The sequence below is a fragment of the Astyanax mexicanus genome, chromosome 23 (assembly GCF_023375975.1).
Source record: "Astyanax mexicanus isolate ESR-SI-001 chromosome 23, AstMex3_surface, whole genome shotgun sequence".
NCBI lineage: Eukaryota > Metazoa > Chordata > Actinopteri > Characiformes > Acestrorhamphidae > Astyanax > Astyanax mexicanus.
Window position 1 is genome coordinate 18,275,627 of NC_064430.1, and position 17,312 is coordinate 18,292,938.

General features: G+C 38.1%; 1 protein-coding gene across 3 annotated transcripts in view; it reads left to right on the plus strand.

Moving 5' to 3' along the window:
* Positions 1-17,312, plus strand: part of enpp1 (ectonucleotide pyrophosphatase/phosphodiesterase 1) — a 71,958-nt gene that overhangs the window by 52,125 nt on the left and 2,521 nt on the right. For 2 of the 3 annotated variants that reach the window (XM_022668145.2, XM_022668143.2), the window contains exons 17-24: positions 5,056-5,143; positions 6,312-6,496; positions 7,952-7,991; positions 8,106-8,260; positions 9,714-9,849; positions 11,082-11,156; positions 14,776-14,908; positions 16,603-16,750. In XM_022668145.2, the coding sequence (XP_022523866.2) occupies positions 5,056-5,143; positions 6,312-6,496; positions 7,952-7,991; positions 8,106-8,260; positions 9,714-9,849; positions 11,082-11,156; positions 14,776-14,908; positions 16,603-16,750 (960 nt within the window). The remainder of the gene's footprint in view (positions 1-5,055; positions 5,144-6,311; positions 6,497-7,951; positions 7,992-8,105; positions 8,261-9,713; positions 9,850-11,081; positions 11,157-14,775; positions 14,909-16,602; positions 16,751-17,312) is intronic. The other variant, XM_022668144.2, reaches the window with a different exon arrangement.

Here is a 17,312-nt window from a genome sequence, read left to right on the forward strand (position 1 = left end):
CTACTGGAAAATGAAATTCACATCTCCATAAAAGTAGTCAGCAGAGGGAAGCATGATGTGCTGTAAGATTTTTTGGGAAACACTGCACTGACTTCATATAACACAGTGGACCAACACCAGCAGATGACATGACTCTCCAAACCATCACTGATTGTGGAAACTTCACACTAGACCTCAAGCAACTTGGACTGTGTGCCTCCAGACTCTGGTCCCTTAATTTCCAAATAAAATGCTAAATTTACTGTTAATCAATGTTGGTTTGGATAAAATGCTGCTCAGCCAAGTACCAGAGCCTCCTTTTAATTTTACATAAAGTTTCATTACAATAATTCTTTCTTAGTGCATTATATTTTGGCCAATAGCATATGCATGTGTAGGCCACTGGCTGGTTTGGGTGATATTTTGTTTGTTATTTGTAGCTGGGTTGGTTTTTACGCCCTGCATTTCTGCCATAAACGGAAACAAACATTCCGGTTTTCCATCTGGCTCTGCACCATTTCCAGTCTCTCTCTCTCACAGTTTTTTACTCTCACTCTCTCTTTCTCTCTCTCTCTCTAACAAGACAACCTTCTGGGAGAACCCCCCCCCACACACACGCCTCTAACAACAAGCACAAGCAGACTGTTTCTTATTACTTGCTCTTTTACCCAGACCTCTTTTCCCTTTTCCAGCCAGAGCCTAACCACAGTCCTGCTCTGCCACAGTGTTTTTTCTATTAAGCTTCAAAATCACACCCATTCAGTACCTAAAACCCAGACACTCTTAATAACAAAGCTGCCTCAGAGGGTTCTTGGCTTAGAGGTATGTTCTACGAAAGAGTTTTAACCCCTTAAACTGTGAGTTAATGATTTAGTTAATAATCCTAAAACAAAAAAAAAATATTGTATAGCAATTTATTTTGGCTGGAGTCCCACAGTGACTCCTTAGAGCAGTGGAAACACGGGCCGGTTCTTAAAAGGTTCACAGGTTCACAGGAACCTGCTCCGGCACCAGCACTTTGTTGGTGGAAAAGAGGTAACAGACATGAGGAGAACATGAAAACTCTACCCTGATAGGGACTTGAACCCAAGACGCCAGGACATGGGAGGCAAACATGCTAACCCCTAAGCCCTAAGCCCTGCCGGATGGTAGATCATTCTTAGCACTGTATTTTTCACAAAATAAGGTGCACCAGATTATAGAGCGATATAGAATATACAATTTCCTTCTAATTCAGAAGGTCTCGACGCTGGGTTGTGGTGGGGTAACTAAAGTAAAGCTAAGCTATATAAACAAAACTGTAATTCTTAAAGCTTAGAATTCCAGATTTCCACTAAGGCTGGGTGCAGCAGCATTACAGTGCGCTACATTGAGGAACCCTGAGTGTTCCAGTAATCCAGGGCACTATCAGCTGGCAGTTCGTCCCTCGTAGTTTTAACACAGACTACACTACACAGACTACTGCAGTCTAATATACTCTTCTCTGAACGATGAAAGAGCTAGCGCTTAGCAGTACTAGCTAGGGTTAGCAGCAGGGTTCAGTCCGATATACTCGGTGATGGAGAACTAAACTGAAACTCCTGTGAAACACTGTACTTCAGCTGAGTGACTTTACTGCTCCTTACAATCTAACTGATAAAATTCATACATAAGGTTCACCAGATTATGAAGCGCACTGACGATTTTTGGGAAAATTAAAGGATTTTAAGTGAGCGTTATTGTGCAGAAAATATTGTACATGTTGGACCAGCCCTGTAGGAGTGTAATCAATGTAAGGACTAGAGTATTTAATTATGAATCTACAAAGTGCTCATGTATAACCAGTGGAGCTGATAAAATGAATAATGAGAATAAAAACAAGGATCAGATTAACTGTAATGTTAGGTTTGATGGTTGTATAAATTCTTGTAAAGTTATAAATTCTGTAAGTTAATGATGCTGATAATGGATTCTTAATGGAACAAGAAGTGGTTTTATGGCATCGTTCCAAATAACCATTTTAGGAATCTTAAGATTTTAGAATGTTAAACAAAACAAGTCATGTTGTGAAATGCAGAGGCAGACGGAAGAAACTGAAAATCAGTGGTTGTGCCAAATCACCCAGTGTTTGTATGGGCGGTGATGGACTGGTCTGGTCTGATCTGTGCGTATTTCCTCCTGTGGTCATCCAGGAATGTCTATAGTTAAATATTGTCTAGAGAAAGCATGTGGGGGAATGACATAACTGGCTGCGTTTTCTTAAAATGACACAAGTTTGCCAACAGTTTTTAATAGAACCGACCAAAGTTTAACCTTGTGTGCTTTAGCCTTCATTCCTTCATACTGAGCATGTGTTTGTAGTAAGTTAAAGAGAATGAATGAGTCACAGTTACACACTTATTCTGACCACACTTGGGTACTTTTTTCCCTGTTGCTTAATTTATCTCAAGAAGAAAAATAAGTATATAGTAAAATATGCACACATGGCAACGCTGGTGTGAGCTTGAGCTTTTACCTACTGTAATACTGTAGCCAGCTGCCATCATGTAGGGTGTGAGGAGCTACAGTGTTGACTTTCAGTTGGGTGTGAGGTATTTTTACATCACACTGCTTTCTACTGACTGACTAGTATTTATATAGCAAGCATTTACTTGTTCTCTGTCTTACTTCTCTCTCTAAGAATAATAAAAAAAAACTTTCTTTAAATAATTTACAGTAAATTAAGAATATTTTAAAAATATACAGGGCTGGGCAGTATGGCGTAATGTGTATTTCAGTTGCTGGCTGTTTTTACAGCAGATCACAACATTTTTATTTATTGACATGACTAGGGCTTTATATTGGTCTTTTCCTTATTCTCATGTCAAGTATATATAGAAAAATAAAAAAAAATATTTGAATCCTGTCATGTATATAATGAAGGCTCTAAGTACTTTAGGTTTGTCTGTTTGTTTAATCATTAAAACACATCTTTAGAACATTTATGAACACTGAATTCTGGAAAGAAAGTTAATTTATTTGTTTAGGGGCATTTTCACTGGCAATTTCTCTGTCCAAATTAGTTAAAGTGTGCACCAAAATACATGAAAACAAAAAATAAACCATGTCAGAATGTTCTGTCTGCTGATTGGTCAGACCTGTCTGGGACTGGAGCAAGAAAGTAAACACAGGAAGAAGACTTTGCGTTCTGGACTTTTGTATAATTTCTGTGTAATTTAACTTGTATTTGTCCGCACCCGAGCACAGTTACTGTATTCACACTTGCCCAAACAAATCACACAAAAAAGTAAAAATAAACCAAATGTAATTAAACAAAAAAGTGCAATTTTTTGGAGGACTGAATAATGCATGGTGCTGATAACGCCAAGGTCGCAGGTTCGTTCCCCGTACGGGCCAAAAAAAATTCTCTTACCTGTCATTCTCACCTGAAGATAACTCAATCTCTGCACGGATATCACAGTGTCTCTCTGACATATCCTCTTGGATGAAGGAGCATCACCTTCAATTAAATCTCTCAAAGACTGAACTTCTGGTCATACCAGCAAAACCATCTTTTCAACACAACCTCTCTATAAGCATCGACTCTCTCTCTCTCTCACCGACAAAGGTTGCTAGGAACCTGGGTGTTATGGTTGATGACCAACTCTCCTTCACGCACCATGTGGCCTCAGTTGCTCGATCCTGCCGCTTCGCGCTTTTTAACATCAGGAAAATTAGACCGTTTCTGACGCAACAGGCCACCCAACTCCTGGTACAAGCAGTCATCATCTCACGCCTCGACTACTGCAATGCCCTGCTAACTGCCCTCCCGGCCTGCGTAGTAAAACCACTCCAAATGATCCAGAATGCAGCAGCACGTCTGGTCTTCAACCAACCAAAACGGGCACATGTCACCCCGCTGCTCATTGAGCTCCACTGGCTACCAGTTGATGCTCGCATCAAATTCAAAACTCTTACAATCGCCTACAGGCTCCTTCCTACCTGCACTCGCTCCTGAAGGCTTACGCTACCTCCCGGCCGCTGCGCTCCTCCAATGAACGTCGCCTCGCTTTACCAAACAAACATTCACACAAAGCAATCCAGACTGTTCTCATACAGAGTTCCCCAATGGTGGAACAAACTACCTTCCACTACCAGATCAGGAGAATCTCTCACTATCTTTAAGAGCACTTACTCTCCTTCTTCCCCTCCTTCACTCCTCTATCCCATTATTTCCCTTTGACCTCCTTTAGGCCCTATCTAAAGATGTTTTACCTTTAAACTTCTATTACTTTTGTACTTGACTATTGTAAGTCGCTTTGGACAAAAGCATCTGCCAAATGTAATGTAATGTAATGTAATGTAATTTACATCCTGATAGCGCTGCGGTTAGCATTTAATGCTAATGCTGTTGCATCCAGCCTTAGTGCTGGAGAAACTTTACTGAAAACTCACTCATAGATAAAATATTGGAAATTTAAGTTTACTGTAAATAAAAGTAAGAGGTTTACTCACCCAAATAAACTGTTTTAATGGGAGAAATCTGTGTAGATTAACATCCAGCACTTGTAGGACTTTGAAAGAAGAATTTTTTTTTTTTTTTACCTGGTCACTTCCGCCAGCTTCCCCATTAGAAGGAAAATATGGCGACACCCTTGCTCCCTCCGATTTAGGCATCCTTACTAGTGTGGCTTTATGTGCCTTATAATCCGCTGTTCCTTATGTATGAAAATAGACCAGAAAATAGATGTTTAGTGATAGTGCACCTTATAGTTGTCAATTTTTGCAAGTGAAACAAATTGCCTTTTGTGTGACTGTAAATTCTAGAATTCTGGGTAAATATTTTACTAATTTTCCTGACAGAATTAGGGGAGTTTAGATAAATGTGTTGGTTATCTGGCACAGACCCAATGTTCAAGCACAGTCAACTTTACCAGAATGACTGAGGTTATGACTGTAGCTTTATGGAGGCCCTTCTGAATGAATAATGTTTAGTCTTTCCACAACCACATTTGATGTAGCAGGGAAATGTGTCATCAGGGTTGATTCATAGTTGATGGAATGTTTTCTATGGAAAGGAACATGATTTCATCACAAATTCTTTGTCCTTGTTTTTAGGCCATTTTTATAGGATATGGGCCAGGAATGAAGTACAACACCACCGTGGCTCCCTTTGAAAACATAGAAGTGTATAACCTCATGTGTGGTAAGTGATTTTTGCTTAAGTGTTAATGGTTTATGAACATGAACACAAATTAAATATAAATTGAGTGTTTTACTTTAAGTGTTTTTTTTCTTTGTTTATTGTGTTGATTTATAACAATTCATACAAAGTAAAATCAGAATCCACTGAGGATATTGAACAATTTGTAATACTACAATTACAAACTGTAGTCCTGGTGATGTTTTAGTGTGTGTTGCTCTGGTACAAATGTGTCAGACACAGCAGTGCAGCTGGAGTTTTTAAACATCTTAAAGTCACCGCTGAACTGAGAATAGAGTAGTCCACCAACCAGAAATATTCAGCCAACAGCATCCTGTGGTCAGCTTCCTGTGACCACCAATGAGTTTCTGTCTCTGACTTTATATCTACAATGTAGAGCAGCTCTAGGTAGGAGTGTCTAATAAACAGTGAGTGTCACAGGGTTTAGAAACTCCAGCAGCACTGCTGTGTCTGATCCACTCATACCAACAAAACACACACTACTAACACTTCATACACCACCACCATGTCAGTGTCACTGTAGTGCTGAGGATGATGCCCCGAAGTCATACTTGCTCTGTGGAGTCTTTCCTGTGCGGTCCTGATCATTGAAGAACAGGGTAATAGTAGGATAATAAAGTATGCAGAGACACAGATACAGGACTATAGTCTGTAATTATGGAAATACAAAGTCCTACAAGCTCCTATATGATCAGTGGAGTAAAAAAATGGACAAGTGTAGAAACAAGAAGGTGCTTTAATATTCCGATGTGACTGAAAATCAACTAACAATCAAAATGAACCTGTTTTATCTTCTTGGTTTATTTATTATTTTATGGTACACCTTTATCATGTCGTACCATTTTAAAGACAAACTTAATTTCCCGTAAACTTTAAAATTAAATTGTAATGACTCGTCTTGATTTTATATATGTCACCATGCACCAGCAGGCAAGGATAATGGTATTCAACCATAGTTTTAATGGTACTCATCCATCTTCCACCTCCCTTGGCTTTTGTCAAGCTAAAACAATCAGCTTCAGTGATTCACATTAATTTTACTTTGATTAAAACCATTAAATATTGTCTGTGGAATTGAACATAGTTTCATCACAGTGTGTTTTTCCATTAGCTTACATTTAAGAATACTGTCACATCTCTTTCCATTTAGATCTGCTGGGTGTTCAGCCTGCCCCAAACAATGGCACCCATGGGAGTCTCAACCATCTCCTGAGGATTCCTACCTACCAGCCAGTCTACCCTGCTGAGATCTCTCCAGCCTCCAGCTGCTCCGCCCCGACTCTCTCTCCCACTGACCAACAAGGCTGTGTCTGCAGCTCCATCACTCCTGACCAGGTTAATAATCACACAAAAACGCAGCAAAATCTTCACAAAATCAGTTCTTTACTTTCTTCAACAGACAATCTAAAACTAGCAATCATTGCTCTTAAAAATAGCCTTTCTAACAACAAGTAAACCGTTGCCTTTACCATGCCAAAGAGGCTTATTCAAAATGTTCTGCATTATATAATAATACTAAAGTGATCTAAACTATGAATAAAAATATGTGGAATTATTAAATCAACAAAAACTGTTAAACGAACCAGAATATGTTTTATATTTTAGATTCTTCAAAATAGCACCTCTTGATTTAGATGACAACTTTGCACATCTTGGCTGAATTTTCTCAGTCAGCTTTATGAGGTCGAGCCAGCTGGAATGTTATCTTTCAGTTAACAGCTGTGCTAAACTTGTAAAGAGTTAATTATTTGAATTTCTTGTCTCTTAATGTGTTTGAGAGCATCAGTTGTAAAGTTGTAAAGAGGTAGAGTTGATATACAGTGAATAACCCTATTTGAGTAATGATCTAATCCATATAATAGTAAGAACTACTGAATTAATAAAATAAACATGATGCCCTCAGGAAAGGAAGATCAAGAGTTTTCTTTGTTGCACATGATGAGTTTATCAGAGTTACTAGCCAAGGAAACCACAAGTTAACAGAACCCCAGATAAGAGCACCTAAATGTTTCACAGAGTACTTTGGTTTGTTTAACACTTTTAAGTGTTTTACATGATTCCTTATGTGTTCCTTCATTCCTTCTGGATGACTGTGTGTCCAAACTTTGGACATCTGTTTCTCTGTTTGCAAATGATTGCATCCTTTAGCATTTATTTCATTTTTAGTAAGGCTAACCCTATTCATATGTGCCTCTTTTATCCATAGCAATGCCTCTGATACTAGTGGGCTGTTTCCCAGACAGGGATTAAGCCTAGTCCTGTACTACAAAAGAAAATATAGTCTATAACTAGTCTACACACTTCTAGGAATAACAGGGCCTAGTCCTTGCTTCCCAAATTATGTGAAGCCAGCCGCCACCTCTTTTCCAACTCTATACAGACAACATTGCTAGATAGCCAATACCAGAAAGCAAGGAAAGCATCAGATCTCCAGCTCTGATACATCAGGCAACAGACGCCTGTGCTGATCAGGATCACAACAGGAGTGATGTGAAGAGAGAGTGCCATCTACCTACCCATGAGAGAAAGCAATAGCAATTGTGCTCTCTCAGACTCTGGTTGCTGATGGCAAGCAGCATGACTCGAAACAAACATGAATCAGGAATCAAACCAACAATCATGGATCATATTGACAGCACTTGAGACCAGTAGACTGTTCAGAGCCTAGTTAGATGCCTTATTCGAGTTTTAAAGAAGTAGTCTTTGTAGCTAGCACAAAGATAAGCCCCAGCTATTTTAATAGAAGCATCAGTTATACTAGAAATGATTTTGATGCTCTTTCTCTTCCAGGTGAAACTTCTCAACCAGCGGCTCACCACTTCTAATGCCAGTATGTACTGATCAAAGCTGTTTTAGATTTTCTGGTTCTGATAACCAGAACCACATTTATTGTTTTTTTTTATGTATTTTTATGTTTATCTAAGTATCTATTGTACCTCTGCAGATTTGACCATTAAACGTCTGCACCTGACATACGGGATTCCTCGAGTTATACAGGAGAAGGCAGACTACTGCGTACTGCATCAGACTTCCTACATCAGTGGATACAGCAAAGACATTCTCATGCCTCTCTGGGTCTCATACTCACTGGAGCCACTGGTAAGATTGTCTTTTATTACTCTGGAAAATAAACAACCTGGAGCATATATACATTCATTTACAATAGTTTTAAGCACCTGTGAGAATTTGAATGAAATTTAAACGTCCTTGTCTGGAAGGTGAGTGTTTGTTTACTTAGTAAAATACATACTAGTATTAGAATAAATACAAATAGCAAATTTCTAAACAAAAATCATTAAATCTCAAGGCCTTTAATGAAAGTCTAGACTTATGTATAGGTATCATCATATCAGAAGCTCGTTTGGTAAGTCAATATTTAGAGCCCAATTTCAGTGATCAATAGGCAAGCCGTCAACCACACACCCCATAGCTTGGTTAAGGATGTGTCAGTGTGTCTTTCGTATCGTCAAGAATCACGGGTGTGTTTTGGGCGTAAAGTTAAATACAAAAACCCCTAACATGTCAGAAGCATTGTCATTTTACTATTTTCTTTGAAGGCAGTCCAACAAGAGGAAGTTGGATCCATCTCCAGCTCTCTCCGATCATTTATCCTCTCCTCATGTTAGCTTTCACAGCAGGCATGTACTGTTTCATTATGTGGTCACGCCTCAGTATAAATCATCAGCGGTTCCCATAGAGCTCTGTGTGTGTCTCCTTCTGTTCACATTTCCCATCATAACTGTTTAGAACTCCACTCAAGACTCATTTATATAAATCATTTATAAATTATATATCATACAATTTTTAGAGATTCTTGGAGTTTTTAGAGGTTTCAATTTGTTGTATTGTAGGCCTTCTTATTTATTGCCTTCCTGGTCAAAAGCCACGGAGGGCTCAGAGCCTACCTAGAAATACTGGGTGCGTGCGAGGCAGGAATACCCCCAGGGCAAGACCCCTGTCGCTTGCAGGGTACCACACACAAGCATTTATTTACACACTCATACCTAGCCCTGGGGCCAACTTAGCATGCTCAGTTCACATTTCATGTGTATTTTTAGGAGGCAGGAGGAAGCCAGAGTACCCAGTGTACACACCACCAAACACTTCACAGACAGTGACTAGAGCAGGGTTTAAATCCACTACGCTAGACCCCTGGAGCAGTGCCACAACTCCCACAACTTTAATAAGACTGCAAAATAGTGCAGTGAAAAAATCTCAAAAATCTTTTTTCTGTGAAAAAAAGTAGTACAGAGGTTATTAGAGGATCTTGTGGAGTAGTGATGAACTTGGAAGTTGATTGATTTTTTTTTCATAACAGTCAGGAAGAAGGTTATTGGTAAAAGAGTATTTATATATATATATATATATATATATATATATATATATATATATATATATATATATATATATATATATATATATATGTCTTAGGTGAATAGCTGCTCTCCGGTATCAACAACACCATATTCTCCTAAAGTTGCTATTATGTTTTTCTGGGCAGCAGAAAAACAAACACTGTTTCCTTTGTTTTTATTTTAATATATGCCCTCAGGCCAGTGTGCAGCCCCTCACTTCTTCACAGGAAGAGTGTGTTCGTGTTGATGTGCGGGTTCCAGCCAGTGCAAGTCAGTCCTGCTCCTCCTACAAGAATAACCCCACCCTGACCTACGGATTTCTCCATCCTCCCAGTGAGCTTCACAGCATGTCTCTGTTATTATCCAGGCTGAGTTTAAATAAACAGATTCAGCACTGTGGGTGAATCGCTTCACTCCTTTCAGTGGAAAATGTGCTGCACTGTACTGACTGCATAATTTCTGTTAAAATAAACTATGCTTTACAGTACCAGTCAAAGGTTTGGACACACCTCTTCTCATTCAGTCTTTTTGTGATTTTCTTACTTTGTAAATTTAATATAAAAAAATAACTAAAGATATACAGGAACACATGCATAATTATCTAAACAAAAAGTGTTAAACAAACCAGAATATGTTTTAGGTAGAGTCACCTGGAATAGTTTTCTCAGTGTCTTGAAGGAGTTCCTGGAGGTGCTGAACAATAGTTGCTGCTTTTCCTTCGCGCTTTGAAGCTCCAGCTCATCCCAAATCACCATCTCAGTTGATCAGGTTTAAATCAGGGAATTGTGGAGGACAAACACATCTAATTTACTGTTTACTACATAATTCCATAGGTGTCCCTTAATTGTTTTGATTAATTTAATTTTAACCTACAATGGGGCTTCAAGTGGTCCAGCTTTCTAAAGCGCTGCCACTATGTTTTGGAGATCACTGGTTTGAATCCCGGTCATGTAGATTGCCATCGGCTGCTGGAGCCCTGAGTGAGCACAATTGGCCTTGCTCTCTCTGGGTCGGCACATGGTGCTCTTTCCCCTCATCACTCCTAGTGTAAGGTTGATCAGCAAGAGCCGTCTAATGGGGGATATACAGCTGACTAGCAGCTGTATGGGTGGGACAACTGGTCTAGCTAAATTGGCAGAAACTGGGGAAAAAATAGGGAAAGAAATTATCTACAACGTAGAAAATAAATTCAAGAAAGAAATAAATATAGAAAAAACATTGAATAAGGTGTGTCCAAATTTTGGTACTGTATGTCTAAACATTTGTGTGCAAGCAAATCCTCACAGCATTGCTCCAAACTGTAGTAGAGACAGTTGCTCCAACAAAAGCAATATATATATATATATATATATATATATATATATATATATATATATTTTTTTTTTTTTTTTTTTTTTTTTTTTTCCCTTATTCTCCCTGAAGAAGCATCTCAGAAGAATCAATGATTGACCAGTGCTTTTGTTCATGTAATTCATAGTAGAATATACCAGGCTTATAAAAAAGGTTTTAAGAATAATTTAAATGTTAAGTCTTATCTAATGAACTTTTTTCTGTCTTATTCACAGATTTGAGCTCAAATGGAACAGAGTATGACTCCCTGATCACGAGTAACATGGCGCCAATGTTTCCCATTTTTAAAGGTAATCAGAGGACTGTCATATTGTTTCATGCTTATCAGCTTTGTTGACCTTGCAGTTTTTTTCTTAGGTTTAATTTTAACCAAGTCCACTGTACTCTGAATGGCCTTGAATGTGTTGCTGTGATTTTGTAGCACGTCATATGTTTTTACAGCTTATCTTGACTTGAAACGTGTGAGTCACGTGTGAATGAGTCCTTTCCCTTTAATCACGTTTGAATCCAGGGCACCAGTCCACAAAGTCATGACTTACACAACAATAGTGAATTGAAGAATAAAAAATACAGTGTTAATTAAGACTGGGGGATATGTTATAACAGTGTTTGATACGATGAAAATCTAATGTAATGCAAAAGGTGTCAGTATTTGAAGCAACAAAAATACAGCATATTGTAAATTTTAAATATCTTACATCTTGTCTTGTTTTCCTACTTTCTTTGTTTTTTTGCCTATTTCTGTCTTTTTCCCAGTCTAGTTGTTTTTTCCCTGTCCTGCTTTGTTCTTATCTTGTCTCCGCCATTTCTTCAGTGTTCTCACTTGTGTCTAGTTTGTTACCCTGCCCTGTTACCTGTTACCTCTTGCACTGTTCAAAAAGGCACTTCACACCATGACACCAGGCCCTTTTAGACATGTGTTGCGTGAAAATAAACCATTCATGTTGCTGCTGACCACAGTGTTTCCAACAAGACAAAAGTCTGACTCCTCACTGAAGATGACCCACTGCCATATGACTTCTGCTTTTGTCTCGCTGCTGGGGTCTCACAAGCTTATCTTGAAGACACAGATGCTATGATATGAAAGTATTAAACGGCGTATATGGCGTGAAAGTATTAAAGCTGCATGAGATGGATTATCACAGAACACCATTAAGAAACTCTAAAACTTCATGCTGAGAGTGTTCATTGGAGCTGAGTTCAAGGCTTTGTGCAGGTCACAGGAGTCCTTCCACACCAAACTCGTAAAACCACGTGCTTCTTGACCTCTTTTGTGCATGGGGTCGCAGTCCTACACGCACAGGAAAGGGGCCTTCCCCAAAATAACATATCTAAGATATCCTATTGTGCTGTAGCATTAACATTTCCCTTCACTGAAACTAAGGCCCTAAGCCCAAACTGTGAAAAACAACCCAGACCATCATCCCATTTCCACCAAACTATACTTTAGATACTCTAATGATTGAAAGATAGCTTTCCCATGGTGTCAAAATCACAATTACTCATCACATTGCCAGACTGTCAATGTGATGAGTCATCATAGTCATCTTCGCTAATCATGCTGCACAGTTCTTGTTCTGACCCTGCTTCCAGAGACAGCTTGGACAGTTCCGGTTTAGTGTGATTAAAAAGAGAGGCATTTTTTATGCAGACAGACAGGTTCTGCTCTGTGAGTTTGTTGAATTCTGCTGCATGGTGAGCTGTGGTTGATTCTATATGCTCCCATTTCACATAGTAGAACTTACAGTTGACTGGAGAAGATCTGCAACTGCAGGGCACAAACATCATGAACTAATTTGTAACAAAAGGTCAGTTGATGCTTTTGCGGCATATTTTCGCCATACCCTATGTGCCATACCCAGTGTCTGTAATTGGTCCTCCAAGCATCGAGTTCCCGTCCATACATACCTGAATTCCCACCAAACTGCAGAGCAATGCAGACAAACGAACGCACAAATAAAAATACTCATAACAGCGTAGGCCACCTGCTGAGGCTACGCCGTAGACATTGCCTTAACTCGATGCAGAAGTATACAGTAATTCAACCTTAAAGGAGAACTTTGATGTAAAATGGACTTTTGGTGTAGTAAAACATAATAAAAAGTACTAACCTTTGATGAATAGCACACCTTTGTTCTTCCACAGTGTTCTGAGATCCAGAAATTTTAACAGTTTGTCCAAACATTATTCAGACTGGGTGACACGGGGCATAACTTGCCTCGATAAACCTCTTTTTCTACCGGTATCAAGGCTCAAAGTATCTCCACACCCCCTTGCTAGAATCCGGAGAGCTCTGACATTTATTTTGAGACATAATAATTAATAACTTAAAAAATGCGCAAGAAGCATATTAAAAACACAAAATGTATATATATATATATATATAGACTCCGCTTAGAGTAGCAGCCGACACCAGGACGCAGGCTTTGCCGAATCTATGTATATACATATCTGTTATTTTCAGTTCAGTAATAGCGGTGCTTACCTACTAGCTTTTACACCGGAGTTCTCCTTTAAGGTGGCATGCTATAACAGTGCCATGTTTAACCCACAGGGATGAAATATGCTCTTCCTCAATGTGTTTATTATTAGCTTTGAAACAACACAGTGCACACAGAAACTTCCTGAATCTGTAGAATCTGCCCTTTCCATTACATACAATCATGAGATGGTACGTCACTCACAGGCAAAGTTTGAAGTCTATAAATAAAGTATCTGCCTATCGCTGAGTCTGACTGTGTAAACAGTTCAGCAGATTTTCCAAATTTCATAATGAATGAAATAACAAAGTTCTTCACTAAAGTGTCATTCTAGAGATACATGATACTGTATTTGCATGACAGCAACAACAAACATAGTTGTTAACCCCGTAATTTCATGGCCCAATCCCATTTCACCCCTTTCCCTGCCCACTAACTTTTTCCCCCCACTATTTTCTGTGTTTTACAGGTAAAGTAGGGTGTCCTAAATCTTGGTTGGATAGAGTGGTACGGTAAAATGTTAGACCAACAAGACTCTCTAAACTGATATTTTCTGAAGCTTTTCTACAGGGTTTGGGCTTTTGAACCAATTACAGGACATTAAGGCAGGCTATTTTCACCATTAAACAATAGTAGAAGAAAATGAATCAGTGTTACGACAAAATCTGACTCTCCTTTATGTGCAAGTGCTTCACACAGCAGTATTGGTGCAACATATTATGCTGGTGATTTCTGTATCCACTATATCTACTATAACTGTAGTGTGTCTGCTTACTAAAGTACTGTGTAAAATCAAAACTAACCAGACCAAATATTCACAATATAACAGACACAAAAACCTTGCTCCAGTGTAAATGCCCTTCTAATCAAATGCACTGTTTTTGATACTGTGCCTTTAAGACTGATATATCTAAACATGCTGTATCCTAAATGGAGTCTCTGTATTAGATTTGCGTAACATTTTCTCACTTTGCTGAACTAACTGACTTAAGTTTATAACTTGGGTCAGTTTGCCTGCTTTATTTACATGTCTAACAGTCTAACAGACATTCACTGTTTAAGGTAATGGTCTGAAAAATAGAGAACATTTAGATTTAAATCTTCTGCCAAGTGGTGAAGACTTATTTTGTGGGAAAATTCCTAGAATTACTAACCACAGTGTGGGAACACGTCCTGTGTTTTGGTTTTAAATCTTTCTGCATTTCTGACTTGATTATGCCCTCTAGTGGCTAAAATTACTTCTGTAAAACCTACTGTAGGTGATGCTACTGAACGGTGTGGAGTGTTATTTGAGTGCTGGGTTGTTTTTGCAGATGAATTAGTAAAAGTATAACATTACATTAATGACCATTTTATTTTTTACAGTATTGTTTCTCCTGTTTTTATTATTACTTATTATTTAATCATCACTTATTCTCTGATTTTACAGGCATTTGGGATTATTTTCACAATGTCCTACTGGTGAAGTATTCACAAGAGCGGAACGGTCTGAATGTCATGACTGGACCGATATTCGATAAAGACTATAATGGAAATTATGATATCATGGCTGGGAAGACACTGTAAGTGACTGCATCCCAATGTTTACCATCCTCATAATAGCTTTTGTTATTAGAAACTAAATCAAACAACCATCATATCTAGAAAGAAGTAGTCATGAATGTTTTGGATTAAATAATAAAATTTGCAAGTGTTTTTAGGAAAATTGTTCAAAGAAAATGTACACTGGTTGTGGTGTGGTCAAGATTTCTCCTGAATCCCCCAGCCAGAATATGGATGTGTTCATTTCCATGAGCAGCTCACCAGATTTAACACCAAGGGAGCTGGTTAACGGATTTAGGGAATCAGCTAATCAGCTAGTAACTAGTAGCAGGAACAGGGGGTCTCCATGTTTTCCTTCTAATTCAGCAAAGCTAGGCTAAGTAAACAAAGATTCAAGATTTTTATTGTCACATCACATATTACAGGTGTACATGTGAGTAAAAAAAAACTTGGGTGCAGATTCACAAAACTGTAATACTTAAAAAAAAAAAAAAAAAAAAAAAACACTTCAGACAAGTCAGATGAGTGTTGGATGTTTCTCTCCAGAAAAAGCACTTTGTTTATTTACATTAAGCTTTGATTCCCACTAAAGCTGGAGCACCATCATTACCAGTTAGCAGCTAATGCTGCCCGACAGTGCTACACTGGGGAACCCTGAGTGTTCCGGCAAGTCAGGGTGATGTCAGCTAGGGTTTTGTCCCACGTAGATTGTTTTAACATAGTAAACAGCACATAGGCTAGAGTCCGATATACTCACCTCTGAACAGCAAATGAGCTGTGGCTGTGGTTAGCAGCTAATGCTAATGCTGCTTCTGCAGTGCTAGTCAGGGTTAGCAGCAGGCTACAGGCCTACCTCTATAATACCCACCTCTGAACAGTGAAAGAGCTGGCACTACGCACGGTTAGCAGCTAATGCTAAAACTGATAGAGAACTACACTGAAACTCCTGTATAATGCTGTGGTTTTACTGCTCCTTTAAACCTGACTGATAAAATTCATACATAAGGTGCACTGGTTTATAAGAAGCACTGACAATTCTTGGGAATTTAAGAAAGTAAAGGATTTTAGGTGTGCCTTATATTGCGAAAAATACGATATAATATAAGACTCCATAATTAGCTTTGTTGATGTAAAATTACTACTTTTTGTACAAATGTTTTTTGTATTTATTCTATCCTAATGTTTTACTTTAAAAAAAAAACACTTGTTGCCTTCAAAAAGAGCTTGAAAATGTTAGCAGGTGCATTTGCACAGTATTGTATATCTGTAAAATTCTGTACTGCTGTGACTCAATATTGCTTCTTGCTAAAAGATGGAAAGGAATGCATTTACTTCAAGTTTTTCAAGTTTTTTAATTTATGACTTTCCAGATGCAGAAATACAAACCTATGTTATCTTACATCACAATAACACCTGCTAGTTTTCTATTTACATAAGGCTTGTGGGGGAAAAGAAAAAAAAAAGAAAAGCTTTGTTTATATTGGCTAACACTGACACTGGCTCACAGAAGCCGCATAGCATTGTTTTAACACTGAAATCAATTGATTGATTATTCATTTTGTGATTAGTGAATATAAAAGCATACAATCAAAAGTTAATATAACAATATAATAACTGCAATTGTGACTGACTGCTTTAGCAACATGACAGTAGAAAACTTTGTATTTTTAGTAATATTCATTACTAAGTCTCACAAATCTTCTCTTTCTTCTAGCAGTACTGAAGCTCCAACGCCCACACATTTCTATGTAATTCTAACAAGCTGTAAGAACGCCTCAGTGGCTCTACAACAGTGTGATGGTCCACTTGATGTTTTATCTTTAATTCTACCCCACCGAGCGGACAACCTAGAGACCTGTCACGTAAGTAATGAATTTAGTAATGAGTTCTATTATTGAGTATTGTATCATCTTCAGATATAGCTGATTTCAGTGAAATTATAAATATGTAATTCTGTAATTAGAATGACCTACAAAGAGCAGATATTCTTACATAATGAATTACAGTTGTAATATGTTATGACTGCTTTAAGTTTAAGTTGTTTTGTTATTAGCCAGACCAGATATAAATAACGTGACCTATTTAATGATCTAATAAAGTCAATATAAATTAAATACACCAGAAATTTGGGGCAATTTAATCTGGTTAACCCATAGGAGCCCAGACCTAGTTTGAATATTGATTCGAAATAATTGAATCTGCAAATTTAATTTAGCAGATTACAAATGTTCTTTAATAATTGTCTTGTAACTTGGGCCCAATCCCAATTCATTTCTGGGTCCTACTATTTACCCTACCCCCTGATTCTTGATAGGCTGGAGGGGTAGAGGGAAGTGTTAGGGCTACATGACCGTTTAAACTGAGATTTTTATGAGGGACACTTAAAACAGGGCTACAAAAATCAGTGACAAAATGGGATAAAAA